The sequence below is a fragment of the Cetorhinus maximus genome, chromosome 23 (assembly GCF_964194155.1).
Source record: "Cetorhinus maximus chromosome 23, sCetMax3.hap1.1, whole genome shotgun sequence".
Classification (NCBI taxonomy): Eukaryota; Metazoa; Chordata; class Chondrichthyes; order Lamniformes; family Cetorhinidae; genus Cetorhinus; species Cetorhinus maximus.
The window spans coordinates 18756569-18775225 of NC_135901.1; the positions used below are offsets into that span (position 1 = coordinate 18756569).

An 18657-nucleotide genomic window follows, 5' to 3' on the forward strand; every position below is an offset into this window, starting at 1 on the left:
GGGCAGTGGAAGCAGAGATGATCAATGATTTTAAAATGAAATTGGATGGGAACTTTAAGGAAATAAACTTGCAGGTTTACAGGGATATAGAGGGGGACTGGATTCCTCTAGAAAGAATCGGCATGGAGTCGAGTTGCCAAATGGATTCCTTCTGTGCCTGGAAATATTTAAGATAGCTGCAGTACAATATTACAAGACTAGAAATCCTGATTAATGCACTTATTACAGAACCATAAATAATATATCCAATATATACCATATAACAACACTAGACTTATCTCTGTCTTATATTAATTTACTGTCCCAATAGATGTCAACCATCTCCAGGGGAAGCCACTTCTTTAACTGTAAACATTAGGTAAGAGGCCATCCTTTTAGCCAGACAAATAAATGTGTCAAGCTGAGGGAGCAAAGGATGTCAATGTCTTTAATAGAGAGAGAGACCCTATCTGGATTCACTTCGTTTCCCTTCAGTTCCTGCAAGTCACCAATTTAAACCCAGGATTAGAAAATGGAAAGGGGGAGAAAATAAAGCGTTTTACTCAGATGTTGGACACAGGAGGAACTTCGTGTGTTTGAAGATCAATCGCTAGTGACACAAAATCCGCGCTCTGATTGGTTGGAGGACCAGAGAGCTTCCGGTCCTCCGAATCTTCCCATTGGCCAATCCCCCGCATGAACCCTACATGGTCGAAGGGAGACAATTTGACTCCTTCTAATACCCTGTAAAAGGGTATTATGACGCCCTCAGCTGTTGGCCGACGGGAAACGCCTTTCTTCGCACATGCGCAACCCCTCTACCCGTTGCACATGCGCCATCCCGGGTCGCCCGTCCGTGCGGTGGATAGAGCGTTTTCTTCAGCGCAAGGCCTTGTGGGAACTGCGGCTGCCATTACTCAGCCGGAGGTCTGTCTCCACAATCCTGGGACTGGGATGAAAAGTGTGGGTGGGTGGTCGCACTGATCCCTCACTGGCATAAACTACATGCAGGTAGTAGTCACTGAAACAAAAACAGAAAATGCTGGAAAACTCACCAGATCTGACAGTGTCTGTGGAGAGAGAAGCAGAATTAACTTTTCGAGTCCGTATAACCCTTCTTCTGAGGGTCGCTGGGTTTGATCGATGCCGTTTGATCAAAACTGTTTTTTAACTTAATGTGTAAAGATTTAGACACCTGGGTGACATATTGGGGTGTGCAATAGGTGACTGTGAAACTGAACCCGAGATTCAGCATCTTCAGGGGAGGAGAATTGGTCATAAAGCATGAGGAGGATAGTAGGATGTTTTGGGGTTGCAATCAGTAGGGAGAATGGAGTATGTGGAGGACAAAGATTTATAGTTTGGGAAGGGAAAAGATCTTTTTATGTCAACTAGAAGATCAGTTTCAAATTTCTATTGTGTACTTGTTGTGATAGCTTTTGTAAATGCCTTTCAATGTGTATTGGAGAGGGAGGATTTATAGACGGCAAAATCAAAAACCAAAATTCGCATGAAGACATGGCGGAGTTACTCGATTCATCAGGACCAGACGATCATCAGCTCTTGAATGTTGAAGGAGAAATATTTGTCTGTTTGAAAATATTTCAAACATCATTGTGACTGGAAAAGCATCAAGACAAACACGCTAATGTGAGAACGTTCCGGTGCACTGACTCTGGAAAGAGCTTTAGCCAGGTACACAGCCTGAAAATTCACAACGGGGAGAGGCCATGTATATGAGCTTTAACAGATTGTTGAACTTGGAAAGACACAAGGACACATGCACCAGGGGGAAACCAGGGAAATCTGGGGACTGTGGGACAGGATTCCATTCCCCCTCTGCGCCCGCCCCCACTCCTCCCACACCACATTCTGCACTGGAAACTCATCAATGCACCATCATCGGGAAGGTGCCATTCACCTGCTCTGCGAGTGGGAAGGGGTTCACTCGGTCATCCCATCTGTGTTTAGGCCAGCGAGTTCAAATTGGGGACAGGCCGTTCACCTCTCAGGTTTGTGGGAATTAAGCAGTGATTCAGCCACCCTGCAGGAGCCAGGGAGATGACAGTCACCTGTTTTGACTTTGGGACGGGATTCAATTAATCATCCACACTGCTGAAACAGAAGTGAGTTCACCTGTTCCGGATTTGGGAAGTGATTCATCTAAACTGAAGATGGTCGATGAGAAGAAACCAGGTCCCAAGAAGGGAGCCAAGAAAGCCTTAAAGAAACTGATAGCAAAGGACGGCAAGAAGCAGCGAAGGTCGAGGAAGGAGAGTTACTCCATTTATATCTACAAAGTGATGAAGCAAGTTCATCCCGACACCAGGATCTCCGTCAAGGCCATGAGCATCATGAACTCATTCATGAACAATATTTTCGAGTGCATTGTAGGTGAGGCTTCCCGCCTGGCCCATTACAACAAGCGCAACACCAAGATTCTCCTTCCACATTCAAGGGCTGATGATCGTCTGGTCCTGATGAATCAAGTAACTCTGTCATATCTTCACGCGATATTTGGTTTGATTTCCCCATCTATAAATCCTCCTTCTCCAATACACATTAAAAGGCATTTACAAAAGCCATCACAACAAGTACACAATAGTAATTTGAAACTGATATTCTAGTTGACATAAAAAAAATCCTTTTTCCTCCCAAACTCTAAATCTTTGTCTTCCACATGCTCCATTCTCCCTGTTGATTGCAACCCCAATTCATACTACTATCCTTCTCCTACCATGCGCTTGCTGCTGCCCATGGAACTGGCCAAGCATGCCATGTTGGAAGGGACAAAGGCAGTGACCAAGTGCAGCAGCTCTAACTGAAACTCCACAATGGACTGAAATACCCTGCAGAAATAACAACGGTTTCACAAGTGATCACTGTATTTATTCTAATAATAAGCAAAGTGGAAGACGTGGAGGGCTTCTATCTGCTGGGCTGGCTGGTCTCACAGTCTTCCAGTGGGCTGATGCTCTTTGAGCCTGGAAGTGCACATTTGCAATTAAATGACATGGAAAAGCTGTGAAGTACATTTATTTTATCCTGGATAATAAATAGTCTCTTTCTTACTATTACAGATATCTCTAAATAAAATAAGTTTGCCTCAGTTTCTTTGTGTCTACAGCACAGGTCCAGGTCAGTCGGCTCAATTGGTCTATGTCAGCATTCATGCTTCACATAAGTCTCCACCCACCCCTCTTCATCTTCCCCCATCAGCATATCTTTCTACTCCTTTCTCCCTCATGTATGTGGTAATGGAAGGGGGTGGGGGGAACTCGGGAAAATTACAATCACCAGGGAAGTGGTATTGAGCAAATTGTTGGGGCTGCAGGCTGACAAATCTCCAGGAAAGAAGTGGCTATTGAGATAGTGTGGCACTGGTTTAAGTTTTCCAAAATTCTCTAGATTCGGGGAAGGTTCCATTCGATTGGAAAATAGCCAATATAACTCTTTTATTCAAGAAGGGAGGGAGACAGAAAGCAAGGAACTATAGGCCAGTTAGCCTAACATCTGTCTTTGGGAAATTGCTTGATGCTATTATTAAAGATGTTATGGCAGGGCACTTAGAAAAATTCAAGGCAATCAGGCAGAGTCAACATGGTTTTGTAAAAGGGAAATCAATTTATTGGAGTTCTTTGATAATAAGCCTCTCTTTTATTCTTCCTGCCAAAATGGACGATTCCACATTTGTCCACATTATACTCCAATTGCCAGATCTTTGTCCACTCACTTTACCTATCTTTGTCATTTTGTAGCCTCCTTATGTCCTCTTCACAATTTACTTTTCATCTTATCTTTGTGTCATCACCAAATTTAGCAACCATTGATTAGGTCCCTTCATCGAAGTCATTTATATAAATTGTAAGGAGTTGAGGCACCAGCACTGATCCATGTGGCACACCACTCATCACATCATGCCAACCAGAAAAAGACCCATTCATGCCAACTGTCTGCTTCCTGTTAGCTAGCCAATCTTCTGTCCATGCCAATATGTTACCCTCTACACCGTAAGCTTTTATTTTCTCCAATAACATTTGATATGGCACTTTATCAAACAGTTTCTGGAAATCTAAGTACAGTACATCCACTGGTCCCCCTTTATCAACAGCACATAAGACCGATGGAATTATTTAAAGTGGAGACCAGGGAGGATGATGTACACAAGAATTTGTGAACAGCGTGAGGACAACAGTGAGGGGAAAGGAAGGGATCTGGAAAGCAGCAGGCATTTCATGTTGTTCTTGGAGAAGTGGGGCCTGGTTGTGCAGGTGTCAGGTTTTACACAGCACACGGTCAGCCTGTGGCTACACCCTGGATGAAGAATCTCTGAATGGTACCATTGAAATCACTCGATGGAATTCTCAGAGAACCAACATTGTCTGCTCAGAGAGAGGAAGGTTTGTGTTACAGCGAATGAGAAGCAGCACACACACTCACACAATCTGTCTCTTTCATATATACATATAGACAAACATACAGCCCTGACACACACAGCTAGCAGCCCCACCCCAGACCGCTCACGCACAGACATACTCACACAAGGATAATTCCAGTTTTATTGGGTGGACAACACCAGCCACCCTGACTATTGCCAGGGATAAAGTATCGGTGTATGTTGTAAGAGCCATAACATTAAGAGAAATTCATGTAAACATCACCCTCCAGGTACTGCAAGCAGTTTTGACCATCCAATTCAACCTTCTTCTGAACCTTAAATGTACATTGAACAACATCTGGGACAGAGGCAACAACAAAGCATTAACATTGAGTAGGCTATTGCAACCCTGGGTGGGAGATAGAGTAAAATACAGGACAACATTCCTGGATGATCACAGCATCCACTTTCCTCCTGGAATCACAGATGATGCTGATTCCCCTTATATTGGTGGTCTCCTTGATGAAGAGAATTCTAAGACAGATTACAAGGAGAAAGAATATAATGGAAATGTTTGCACTGACCAAGAGAAAAGCTTTGAAACTACAAAAGGAAGAATCTACTTGAACCTCGAGGTAGGGAATGTAGACAGAGGGAGGCCATTGTGGAAAATCTGAATAATTCTAATAGCTTTATTAAGCATTTCTTTATAGTAAAGACACTTACACACATTAAAACTAAGGACCAGCAATAGAAGCAGGCTCTAGAAGGACAAGATGAGAAGCTGTGAACTGATGAATGATGTGAAAGGACAGGCAATGTGCATTCTGCTCATTGAGCCGGATAGTCAGGTGATTAACTGAATAAAAATACATTATTAAATCTGTCAGAGAGTTGAGATATTCAGGTATAAACTGTGAGAAAAGCAATCAGAGTATCACACAGATGCACTAAAGAGGTCAACATAATTTACCAGGTGAATTAATAGGTAAACATGGTCCATTTCAATAAAAAAAAGTGTTGACATTTTATCAGCAATTTAGCACGAGCTTACTAAAGAAAAAAGGTTCAATACACAAAAGAAACAATCCATGAGACTTTGTAACAGAGAAGGAGGAGGTCATGAAGTTGTGGCAGTTCCGTGCTTGAGCAGTTCAGCTGGAATTCCATCCTTGCCAGTGTCTTTCTGCTTGCTGGACAATCAACGGCCTTTTCGAGCTCATCCAACTCAACCATGACAGGAATCTGTGGGGCAGTGTGGAATGGAAAATGTCCATCTCAGGAGTAGTAAAGCTCACGGTAGTGTCCAGTCTCACAGATGTTTGAAATATTTCACCAGCAGGAAATCTTTTTACTTCTGTCAGTGAGCACTTCACCATCTGCCGATTTCAGGAGGGCATTTTTAGTAATGGTAAGACCAAGTGCACTCTTGATACCATCATACATGGCGCGTAGATTTCCTTTGTCACAGGCAGTTTGGGTTTCTTGACATTGGTTGATCCAGTATTTATTTGCACAATATCTCCCTGTCTTTTACACGACTCTCTTGGTCACTTTCAAGTTATGCAGTGTTCTAACTGTTGGGTTTAAGTTGTACATCAGGTGGGCTTTGCTTTTTGCTTCAATGACAGCTGTCATCTCTGCTGAGTGGGTCTCAAACCAGTTTTTGTTGTGGGTTCCACCCTTACCAAATGTTGCTGCTGCTGTGTCAGAAATGATTGAATCAGCGACTTTCAAACTTCATCAATATCAATGTTGATTGATGAAGCTTTTATTGATCTGCCTGTGAAATATTTTACCATTTTATTCATATATATTGATAATATAATTTCATAATGGAGGTCATAGAATAAAAGAGGTCTACAGCAGAGAAAAAGGCCCAACGGTCCATCTGCACTGGTCAAACAATCACCTAACTATTCTAATCCCATTTTCCAGCACTAGGTCCATAGTCTTGTATGCCATGGAATCGCAAGTGCACATCCAAATACTTCTGAAATGTTGTGAGGGTTTCTGTCTCTACCACCCTTTCAGGCAGTGAGTTCCAGATTCCCAACACCATCTGGGTGAAAAAATTCTTCCTCACATCCCCTGTAAACCTCCTGCACCTTGCCTTAAATCTGTGCCCCCTGGTTATTGACACCTCCACCAAGGGGAAAAGTCCCTTCCTGCCTACCCTATCTATGCCCCTCATAATTTTATGCACCTCAATCATGTCCCCCCTCAATCTCCTCTGCTTCAGGGAAAATAACCCCAGTCTATCCAATCTCTCCTCATAACTAAAACTCTCCAGCCTAGGCGACATCCTGGTAAATCTCATCTGCGCTCTCTCTAGTGCAATCACATCCTTCCAATATGCGGATTCCAGAACTGCACGCAATACTCTAGCTGTGGCTTAACCAGCATTTTATACAGTTCCAGCATAACCTCCCTGCTCTTATATTCTACGCCTCAGCTAATAAAGGCAAGTATCCTATATGCTTTCTTAACCAACTTATCTACCTGTCCCGCTACCTAAAGGGACCGGTGGACATGCACACCAAGGTCCCTCTGATCTTTGGTACTTCCCAGGGACATACTTTCATCGTGTATTCCTGTGCCTTGTTTGTCCTGCCCAAGTGCATCACCTCACATTTATCCGGATTAAATTCCATTTGCCACTGATCAGCCCATCTGACCAGCCTGCCTATATCCTCCTGTAATCTAAGGCTATCCTCCTCACTATTTATCACCCCACCAATTTTCGTGTCATCTGAAAACTTACTGATCAACCCCCCTACGTTCAAGTCTAAATCATTTATATATACCACAAACAGCAAGGGAGCCAACACTGATCCCTGTGGAACCCCACTGGACACAGGCATCCAGTCACAAAAATACCCCTCGACCATCACCCTCTGCTTCCTGCCACTCAGCCAATTCTGGATCCAATTTGCCAAATTGCCTTGGATCCCATGGACTCTTACCTTCGTTATCAGTCTCCCATGCGGGACCTTATCAAAAGCCTTGCTGTCCAAGTAGACTACGCCAAATGCATTGCCCTCATCTACACACCTGGTCACCTCTTTGAAAAATTCAATCAAATTGGTCGGGCGTGACCTCCCCTTAACAAAACCATGCTGACTGTCCTTGATTAGTCCCTGCCTCTGCAAGTGTAGGTTAATTCTGTCCCTCAGAATTGCTTCCAATAGTTTCCCCACCACTGAGGTTAGACTGACTGGCCTGTAGTTCCTTGGTTTCTCCCTTCCTCCCTTCTTGACTGACAGTACCACATTGGCTGTCCTTCAGACCTCTGGCACCTCTCCTGTGGCCAGAGAGGTATTGAAAATTATTGCCAGCGCCCCTGCTATCTCCTCCCTTGCCTCACTCAACAGCCTGGGATACATTTTGTCTGGGCCTGGAGATTTATCTACTTTTAAGTCTGCCAGACCACTTAGAACCTCCTCCTAGTCTATGCTCGTTTTAAGAATTATATCACAGTCCTTCTGCGTGATTTCCATACCCACATCATTTCTCTCATTTGTGAACACCGACACGAAGTATTCATTTAGAACCCTACCTACGTCTTCCGGCTCCACACACAAATTACTGTGTCACTGTTGTTCTGATCCTTGGCCAGACCCCGGGACGTATGGGTGATCTGGTTAGGGACCAATAATGTTTTGTTTAAAGTAGATAAAGGTTGAGATTCAAGACATGTTTTGGAGTAAAGCCACAACATTCCACAGGTTTTAGACAAACAGAAACAAAATTTACTATACAAATTCAGAAAGATAAAACATTTTACAATATCTATGTTATACTCTCACATTCAGGTTAAGTATGAGGTACATTTGAATTAACAGACAAACTGTGGTCGGACACACCACACAACAGAGTAAATGCCAGACTCAGCCAAGACAGAGTCCATGGATTTCTCAACAACCCACCCAGAGTTTAGTCCCACTGTGAGTCAACCAATCTCACTGAAACTCCATCTTTCACACAGGGGTTACCAATCTCCACCTTTGAAAATCTCTCCTTGGAAATACCTCCAAATGACTCCCCCACCTGGACAGCTTTCACAATGCCCCATCTTAAAGGATTTCAGTCTCACCTTCCAAGATTCCTTCTCCCTGGATTCCTGAGTCTGCACTTCTACCTCTATTTACTGGTGTAATTTCAGCTCTTTGCTAGACAGCTATTGTCACTGAGCTGGCACTTCCCCCTGAGTTTCCCTGAGATACACTCCTGGGTGTATCTAGCTATATATGACTACCAGGGCTTCCTCTGAGTCCTCTTCAATAACCAGGGCTTCCCCTGAGCCCTCTTCTTTTACCAGGGCCTCCCCCGAGCCCTCTTCGATTACCAGGGCCTCCTCCTGAGCCCTCTTCGATTACCAGGGCCTTCCCCTGAGCCCTCTTTGATAACCAGGGCCTCCCCCGAGCCCTCTTTGATTACCAGGGCCTCCCCTGAGCCCTCTTCAATTACCAGGGCCTCCCCCTGAGCCCTCTTCGATTACCAGGGCCTCCCCCTGAGTCCTCTCTGATTACGAGGGCTTCCCCTTCTTCTCTGCTCCCCAGAGCTAACAGCAGCACTTTGGCCGTATGGAGCTTCTTCCTCCGGCTCCTGACTCCCAAAACTGACCGACTGCCTTGAGAACAGCTGTTCACTGACCCTTGAACTGATCTGGGGACCTATTGAAACACTCCCAGAAGGTTCCATCCTTGTTACTAGGCAAGAAACAATGCAACAAGCATTGGAACATCCTGCATCTTAAATGTTATAATCTCCATAAACTGCTAATTTAGCACCCAGGGACACAATGAACTGAATTCATAACACCGTGAAGAATGTGTGAGTCAGTAAGAATTGTCAGCAAGGAATAAGCAGCACTTTCTAACTGGAGATGTTAATCAGTGGAACCTTTCTGACACTGAATTGTAGATTTCGCACCATAGATCATTTTGGGATTGAAGTAAAAGTTCATTGTAAATGAGTTCCTGTTGACAGTTCTTGAATTAAGGGGAAAGATCACAGATGGTGTTTTTAAAAAGTGACACTGCAGCCCCAAAAATCAGTGATGAACTCAGAATATTAAACTCCAGCCAGTTGCAGGATTGTTAACATCAGAAGAAACAAATCAAATATTGTCAGATTATCAGTCCTGGATGTGATTAACAACAGCAAAAACAGCAGAATCCAACTACTGGAATCACTTATGAACTCGCTGATGAGTCAGCAGATACCATGACTGAGTGAATCCCTTCCCACACACTGAGCAACTGAATGGCCTTTCCCCAGTGTGAGTGCATTGGTGTATCAGCAGGTTGGAGGACCCAGTGAATCCTTTCCCACACACAGAGCAGGTGAATGGCCTCTCCCCAGTGTGAATTCGCTGGTGTACAATGAGGTTGGATGAACAGCTAAATCTCTTTCCACAGGAAGTACAGTTGAACGGCCTCTCCACAGTGTGAATTGGCTGGTGTGATACAAGGCTAAATAACCGTGCAAATTCCTTCCCACACACGGAGCAGATGAACGTCCTCTCCCCAGTGTGAACTCGTTGATGTGCAATGAGGTTAGGTAAACACTTGAAGTTCTTTCCACAGGAAGTGCAGCTGAATGGCCGCTCCTCAGAGTGAATTGCCTGGTGTGACATGAGGCAGGATGACTTTGTGAATTCCTTTCCACACACGGAGCAGATGAATGGCCTCTCCCCAGTGCGAACTCGCTGGTGTGCAATGAGGTTGGATGAACACCTGAACCTCCTTCCACAGGAAGAGCAGCAGAACGGCCTCTCCTCAGTGTGAATTTGCTAGTGTGACATGAGACAGGCTGACTGAGTAAATCCCTTCCTACACACGGAACAGATAAACGGCTTCTCCCCAGTGTTACTGCGTCGATGGTTTTCCAACAGGGATGGATAATCGAATCTTTTACCACAATCCTCACATTTCCATGGTTTCTCCATGGTGCCAACGTCCTTGTATCTCTCCAAGTTGGATGATCAGTTGAATCCTTGTCCTCACAGAAAACGTGTACGGTCTCTCCCCATTGTGAATGGTGTGATTTTTTTTTCAGGCTGTGTAACTGGTTAAAGCTCAGTTCACTGGAACACTTACTTGGGTGTGTATGTGTCTTGGTGCTTTTCCAGTCACACTGATGTTTGAAATATTTCCCCACAGACAGAACAGACAAACATTTCTCCTTCCACATTCAAAGGTCAATGATATTCATGTCCTGCTAATTCAAGTGACTCTGTCAGATGTTCGTGTGATGCTTGGTTTCCTGTCTGTAAATTCTCCTTCTAATGCCCTGTAAAAATAGATTACAAAAGTCATCATGTCAGTGCAGGGTAGAAATTCAGAACAGACAATTCTAGTTTTAGTGGAACATTTTTTCCCTCTCTTGTTCCCCAAAACTGCAGATCCCTATCCCACATACTCTCCCTCCTCCCTGGGATGAAATCCAAGTGTCTGATGATTTTTCTGTATCGTTTTAACAAATTCGTACAACTGAAGATAACAATATGTTTGACAATTCACTTCATTCATGACTCGTGACAAAACATTCATCTGAAACATCCTGACAGTACAGAGTAGCAGGAAAGTTTTTAGATTATGAGATATCTGATATTAGATGGTTGAGGAAATACCTGGGAACTCCAGCCTGAAAAGCATCCATTAACCATCACTCTGTTTCCTGTCATTCAGCCAATCCTGTAACCTTTTTTAGCACTAACCACGACCACCAATACTCCCTTTGTCCTTCAGTTCATGACATCATTGTCAACCTCTCCTTTGTCCCCACCTATCGCTGGCCTTCTATCCAGCTCTACCTGCCCCACCCCCCTTAAATAGTATAAATTTCATCACATTTCCACTTCTCTTCAGCTCTGAAGAAGGGTCATACAGACTCGAAACATTAACTCTGTTTCTCTCTCCACAAATGCTGCTAGACCTGCTGAGTTTTTCCAGCATTTTCTGTTTTTGTTCCGTATCCTTGTTGTTCCTGCCCCTTTATTCCATGAGCTAAAGCTTTACTCACAAGTCTGTATTGCAGCACGATATCAAATGTCTTTTGGAAATGCCTGTACAACTCTCTTTGTTACACCATCAAAAAACAGCAGCAAGTTAGTGAAATATGATTTTTCATTAACAAATCCATCAGTGTCAGTCCAGGATAGAAATTCACACCATTCTCTCCTCCTGCTCCAGGATCAGTAAAGTGAGTTAAAGGTGATTTCTCATTAACAAACCCATTGCTGCATTTCCTTCATTAACCCACATTTGTCCACTCGGGCCTGGCACCGGGAGAAAGCCCACAGCTGCCGTTCTGTTCGGTGCAAAGGCGGGCCCGGTACTTGCTTATTGGAGGTGTTGAGGCCTCCAATGGGTGTTTGTGAATCCTCCCCTCCCACCCACTGCCCCTAACGCTGCCTCCGCTTATCCGCCTCCTTCCCGCCTGAAGATGAGACAAACAAGCGTCTGTCCATGGACATCACCCGCACTGCGCATGCTCCAGATCACGATGCCCGGAGTGATTGACGGCAGCTCCGAGCCGATAGGAAGAAGAGGCAGAGCTGGAGGACCGATTGGGTCCGGCTGGTCCTCCAACCAATCGGAGTGAATGACGGGCGGGGCTGAGCCAGGATCTCCCTCATTGGCTGAAACTCTGCATCATTTTAAAAGCTGATTTGTCTCAAACTCCAGGAGAAAACTGGACCTTTCTGTTTGTGGCTTTAAACAGATGAAACCCTGTGGGTGTGGAGCAAACATTTCAACATTTGTTTCTGAAATGGATTCATTCAGGACAGACAGCAGGGATTATTTCAGGAAATTACACAGTGTAGTGATTGTTTCTCTTTGAAATCATCCCTTGGAGAACAATGTGAATTAGTGGAAGAATTCACAGGCTGTTTAACGCCCTTTCCATGACTGGAACCATTTAATTCCAGCCGATCTGTTGGTCCAGCTTCAACTGGGAGAGTTTGAGGAGCTCCCACAACTCACTCAATGGGAGTGGACAGTCGGACCCGCCGGACACACTGATCCTGCCTGATATCAACCCAGAATGAGCTGGAGAGCCGTCTCCACTCACCAGGGCAGTTTGCAGTGGGGCTTCTGACTCAGAGGTGGGAATGTTAACAGTTATTTCTTATTAAAAACCCTAAAAATTACAAGTGTCACCAAACTGAATCTACTCCTTTTTACCCTCATCATTGCTCAAATAAAGTCTTGATTTTACTTTTGCAGCTTAATGGTGGCAGTTGCACCATCTAACCACCTCCTTCCTTATGAGAGTGCAGAACTACAGTAGTTGCAGAAACCTAATCCTTTTCTATCCTCTACCAAACCTCTCCCCATCCTCTCAGAATCGAACCATTCCTGTCTTTGTCCAGAATCCTAAAATTAATTGTGTCAGTTGATTAATGATTCAGGTTAAGGAGGGACGTATTTGAATTGGAGGCGGTTCAGAGAAGGTTCACTAGGCTGATTTCTGGTATGAAGGGGTTTATATTGAGGAAAGGCTGAGCAGGATGGGTCTATACTCACTGAGGTTTGAGAATGAGAGGTGGTCTTATTGAAACATGTAAGATTTTGAAGCAGCTTGACAGGGTAGATTGTGAGAGGATGTTTCCCCTGGAACTAGGGTTTGTTTAACACATAAGGGGTCTCCCATTTAAGACTGAGATGAGAGGAGTTTCTTCTCTCAGAGTGTTCATCAGTCTTTGGAATTCCTTTCCACAGAGAGCAGTGCAAGCTGGGCCATTGAATATATTCAAGACTGAGTTAGACAGATTTTTGATCTACTAGGGAGTGAAGACTTATGGGGGACAGACAGGAAAGTGGAGTTACAGCCACAATCAGATCAGCCATGATCTTATTGAATGGTGGAGCAGGCTTGATGGACCAAATGGCCTACTCCTGCTCTTATTATCTGTGTCTTGGGCAACTTGAATGGGGGATGTGAGGGTGAACATCTTTACACAGTGAGTGGCAATGTCCTGGAACTTGCTGCTTATGAGAGGGCTGGAAGTGGAGATGAAATATTTCAAACATAAACTGGATGGACACTCGAAGGAAATGAACTTGCAGATTGACAGGGTTAGAGTGGGGGAATGGGACCATCCGGATTCTTCTACAGGGAGCTGGTGTGGAATCCTGTCCCTGAATCACTCGGTGACTCCATGAGTCCTGTTTTCTCTTTTTTGTACATTTATAAGTTGATATGTCCTGGTTTTATAAACCCACTCAGGCCAATAATGGGCCAGGTCATTTCACAGTGATCCCAATCAGCATGTTGTGGTCTGAACTGGGACCAGGACAGGTGCTTTCTATGAAGCTCCCTTCAACAGTTTGACCACCTCTGTTCAGACTGGTATCCATTCCCACTCAGCAATCATTCTCAACAAAGCAAAGAGGGGAACTCTTAATGGGGCAAAACCCTCAATAAAAACACCATCATTCACAAAAATGATCAGACCACCTTCATAGATGTTGGTGGGGGCAACTTCTGTCCAGAATTTTTGGTAACTTGTCAGTGTAACCACCCCTGCCCCACCAACTACACATTGTTCATGTTCACTCCTGAAACATTTACCTTCTCCTGCACTGTCTTCTTGAGATGAATCTTGAACCTTCCCTGGTTAATCCTTGTAAACATTCTCTCAGTAATCTCACATGACTCTCAATGTCCAGATACAGCAACAGTAAATCATCCAGCTCCTGTATTAAACACTCAGACTGATTAAACTGAATTATAGCTGTAACCATTTGTTCATGGAGATTACAGGGTGAATTGTGAACTCCTTGTGATAAACAATTCCAGGAGTACTGCTGCTCCTGGAATGTAAAGATAAATTTATACAGTTGTTCTGGATTAAGGCGAAATGACCAAAATCTGTTTGAAGAGCCAATCGAGTCGAAATAGAGTAGCTATTTCTTCTGAATCAAGAACAAGGAGACATCATCTTAAAAGGCAGGTCAATGGAGTTCAGATACAAATCAGCCCTGACCTAACTGAATGGTGGAGTAGGTTTGAGGGGCTGAATGGCCTCCTCCTGTATCTCATGGTGCTATGACACACTCAGAAATGTCCCTGAGCAGTGAAGGCCCACGGGGCCCCAGCACATGCTCAGCAGAAAGCCAGGCCAAAGCACGAACCCAGTGTGTCCATTCTGAACCAGGTTTGCTGCTCCCTCTGGGGCCGGCACTGTCTGCATCCGCTGTACATGGAAATGGAATTTCAAAAGAAGGAAGGAATCTGTCAGCATTTGAAAGACACTTACAAAGAGCTGAAGGGGTTTTCAGAGAGCCAAGATCGTTCCTTATTCTTGGGGTGTTGGACATCAGACTGTCTCTTGTCAATATAGAACTGCATAAAGAGCCGGGATCATCTTTGAAAGAGCTGCCAATGTTTATTATTCCCACTCCCCTGCCCTTTCCCCAGAGCCCTGTAGCTAGAGATCCAATTCCCTTTTGAAAGCTCCTATAGAATCTGTGTCCACCTTTCAGGCAGTGTGTTCCAGATCACAACTCACTCAGAAAAAATGAGATCTTTTCTCATCTCCCCTCTGGCTTTTTGCCAATTATTTGATGTGATCGGTTTACTCTTCACCTTTTGTTAAATCAATTTGCTGAGTGGATTCAGATTTAAATTCAAACCAGGTTTGTAGGTGTGATGGTCTCTTCACACATCGAAGGTGGGAGAGATGCGGTGGGACTGTGGACGTTGTTAGAGAAATCAAGGGCACAACACACTGTGTGGTTGAAATAATGCTGATTTATTTGGCACTTGTCACAATATTAAATTCACACCATTATATGGGGTTATTAACATCAGCAGAAACAAAACCCAACTATCAGAATGAACATGGTTCATTCCTGGATGTCATTAACTGTGGAATCCAACCCCTGGAGTCACTTGTGAACTCGCTGGTGTCTCAGCTGGGTGGATCAGTGAGTGAATCCCTTCCCACAAACAGAGCAGCTGAACGGATCCTCCCCATGTGAACTCGCTGGTGACTCTGAACATCGGATGAGCGACGAAATCTCTTCCCACACTTGGAGCAGGTGAATGGCCTCTCCCCGGTGTGGCCTCGCTGGTGTGCCAGCAGGTTGGATGCATGAGTGAATCCCTTCCCACAATCGGAGCAGATGAATGGCCTCTCCCCAGTGTGGCTGCGTTGGTGTATCAGCAGATCCCTTGTGCTTTTAAAGCCAGAATCACAGTCAGAACATTGAAAAGGTCTCTGATCAGTGTGAACAAGTTGGTGTGATGTGAGGTTGGTTAAACAAGTGAATCCCTTCCCACACACGGGGCAGGTGAACGGTCTCTCCCCAGTGTGGACACGGAGATGTTCAGTGAGATTGGATGACCGTCCAAATCTCTTCCCGCAGTGAGAGCAACTGAATGGCCTCTCCCCGGTGTGAATTCGCTTGTGTTCAGTCAGGGTGGATGATTTAGTAAAGTCCTTCCCACACACAGAGCAGATGAATGGTCTCTCCCCAGTGTGAACTCGCTGGTGTGTTAACAAGGTAGATAACTGAGTGAATCCCTTCCCACAATCAGAACAGATGAACGGTCTCTCCCCGGTGTGACTACGTCGATGAGTTTCCAGCTTGGATGGATAATTGAATCCCTTCCCACAGTCCCCACATTTCCACGGTTTCTCCATGGTGTGGGTGTCCTTGTGCTTCTACAGGTTGAATGATCAGTTGAAGCCTTGTCCACACACAGAAAAAGGGGTACACTTTCTCCCCGCTGTGAATGGTGTGATTTTTTTTTACAGGTTGTGTAACTGGTTAAAGCTCTTTCCACAGTCAGTTCACTGGAACACTCTCACTCGGGTGTGTGTGTGTCTCGCTGCTTTTCCAGTCACTCTGATGTTTGAAATCTTTCCCTACAGACAAAAATTTCTTGTTCTACATTCAAAGGCCGATGATATTCAGGTCCTGATGAATCGAGTGACCATCAGATCTTGATGTGATGTTTGATTTGAGTTCCATGTCTGTAAATTTTCCCCGCCTTATGCCCTGGAAAAAGAGTTTACAAAGTCATTCCTGTCAGTCCAGGATAGAAATTCAGAGCAGACAATTCTCGTTTCTATGGAATATTTTTTCCTCTCTAGTTCCCCCAAAGTTGTAAATCCCCGTCCCACACACTCTCCCTGCTCCCTTGGCTGAAATCCAAACCCATCTCACCATCTCCACCATTTCTTTCCTCCACCCCCAGTTTTCTCCCTCCCTCTCCTCTGCCTGGATTCAGTTCTCCAGCTCCTGTCTGCAGAGTGGGAAGAAAATTAATGAGTCAATCATTTTCTCTCCTGGTCACTGGGACTGTAACTCACTTCAGCACCACAAAGAGCACCATTTACAGCAGGGAGAAACCATACACGTGTACTGCATGTAGTCAAGGTTTCAACTGATCATCTGTCTTGTGCAATCACACTGGGGAGAAACTGTGTCAACCACAGAATCACAGCGCAGAAGAGGCCTTTCAGCCCATCAAGTCTGCACCATCAAGTGAGAAACACCTGACCTACCTTCCTAATCCCATTTGCCAGCACTTGGCCTATAGCCTTGAATGTTATGATGTGCCAAGTGCTCATCTAGGTACTTTTTAAAGGATGTAAGGCAACCCGCCTCTACCACCCTCCCAGGCAACGCATTCCAGACATTCACCACCCTCTGAGTAAAAAAGCTTTTCCTCACATCCCCCCTGAACCTCCTGCCCCTCACCTTGAACTTATGCCCCCTTGTGACTGACCCGTCAACTAAGGGGAACAGCTGCTCCCTATCCGCCCTGTCCATGCTCCTCATAATCTTGTACACCTCGATCAGGTCGCCCCCTCAGTCTTCTCTGCTCCAACGAAAACAACCCAAGTCTATCCAACCTCTCTTCATACCTTAAATGTTTCATCCCAGGTAACATCCTGGTGAATCTCCTCTGCACCCTCTCCAGTGCAATCACATCCTTCCTATAATGTGGTGACCAGAGCTGCACACAGTACTCCAGCTGTGGCCTCACTCAGGTTCTATACAACTCCAACATGGCCTCCCTACTTCTGTAATCTGTGCCTCGATTGATAAAGGCAAGTGTCCCATATGCCTTTTCATCACCCCACTAACATGCCCCTCCACCTTCAGAGATCTATGGACACACACGCCAAGGTGCCTTTGTTCCTCAGAATTTCCTAGTGTCATGCCGTTCATTGAATACGTCCTTGTCAAATTACTCCTTCCAAAGTGTATCACCTCACACTTTTCAGGGTTAAATTCCATCTGCCACTTATCTGCCCATTTGACCATCCCGTCTATATCTTCCTGTAGCCCAAGACACTGTTAACCACCCGGCCAATCTTTGTGTCATCCGCAAACTTACTAACCCTGTCCCCAACATAGTCATCTATGTTGTTTGTATAAATGACGAATAATAGGGGACCCAGCACAGATTCCTGTGGTACACCACTGGACACTGGCTTCCAGTCATTAAAGCATCCTTCTGTCATCACCCTCTGTCTCCTACAACTAAGCCAATTATGAATCCACCTTATTAAATTACCCTGTATCCCATGTGCATTTGCCTTCTTTCTAAGTTTCCTATGTGTAAATTTCCCATATGGGACCTTGTCAAAGGCTTTGCTGAAATCCATATAAACTACATCAACTGCACTACCCTCATCTACACACCTGGTCACCTTCTCAAAAAATTCAATCAAATTTGTTAGGCATGACCTCCCTATGACAAAGCCATGCTGACTATCCCTGATTAAACCATGCCTCTCCAAGTGGAGATAGATTCTCTCCTTCAGAATATTCTCCAATAGTTTCCCTACCACTGACGTGGCACAGAAGACTATGGGCCTAGTGCTGGAAAATGAGATTAGAATAGTTAGATACTAGACCAGTGCAGACTCGATGGGCTGAAGGGCCTTTTTCTGTGCTGTAGACCTCTGTGACTGGGATCTGGAAACTCAATGCCACAGTCACACAGGGGAGAGGCTGTTCACCTGCACTGAATGTGGGAAAGGATTTTATCACACCTTCAGTCACACCAGGGAGTGCACATTTATGAGAGACTGTTTAAATATTCTGGCTGCGAGAAGAGCTTGAAAAGCACAAGGGATCTGCTGAAATGCCAGCGAGTTCACCCTGGGGAGGGGCTGTTCACCCACTCTGTGTGTGAAAAGAGCTTCACTCATTCATCCAACCTGCAGGCCGACCAGTGAGTTGACAAGTGACAGCAGGAGTTGGATTCTGCTGTAATTGCTGCTGGTAATCACAACGAGGGCTGAACCATGTTGATTTTGACAG

At 44.8% G+C, this 18657-nt stretch overlaps 1 protein-coding gene, 1 long non-coding RNA gene and 1 pseudogene across 4 annotated transcripts in view; 1 reads left to right on the forward strand and 2 right to left on the reverse strand.

Annotated features, from left to right (window-relative positions):
• LOC144697176 (uncharacterized) overlaps nt 1–18657 on the reverse strand; it is a 245052-nt gene that overhangs the window by 221703 nt on the left and 4692 nt on the right. Inside the window, exon 1 of one of the 2 annotated variants that reach the window (XR_013580312.1) lies at nt 15160–16053. Coding sequence is in view for 1 of the 2 variants with exons in the window: in XM_078569039.1 (XP_078425165.1) it covers nt 15285–16019 (735 nt within the window). In the remaining variant the exon portion in view is untranslated. Of the gene's footprint in view, nt 1–15124; nt 16378–18657 lie in introns of those variants that run through there. The other variant, XM_078569039.1, reaches the window with a different exon arrangement.
• LOC144697371 (uncharacterized) overlaps nt 1–18657 on the forward strand; it is a 423816-nt gene that overhangs the window by 43687 nt on the left and 361472 nt on the right. The window lies entirely within an intron of this gene.
• LOC144697606 (uncharacterized) lies at nt 7923–14885 on the reverse strand (annotated as a pseudogene). Its single transcript, XR_013580403.1, has 2 exons — nt 14631–14885; nt 7923–10654 (listed from the first exon to the last, which is right to left on the reverse strand). The product of XR_013580403.1 is annotated as an uncharacterized LOC144697606 (transcript).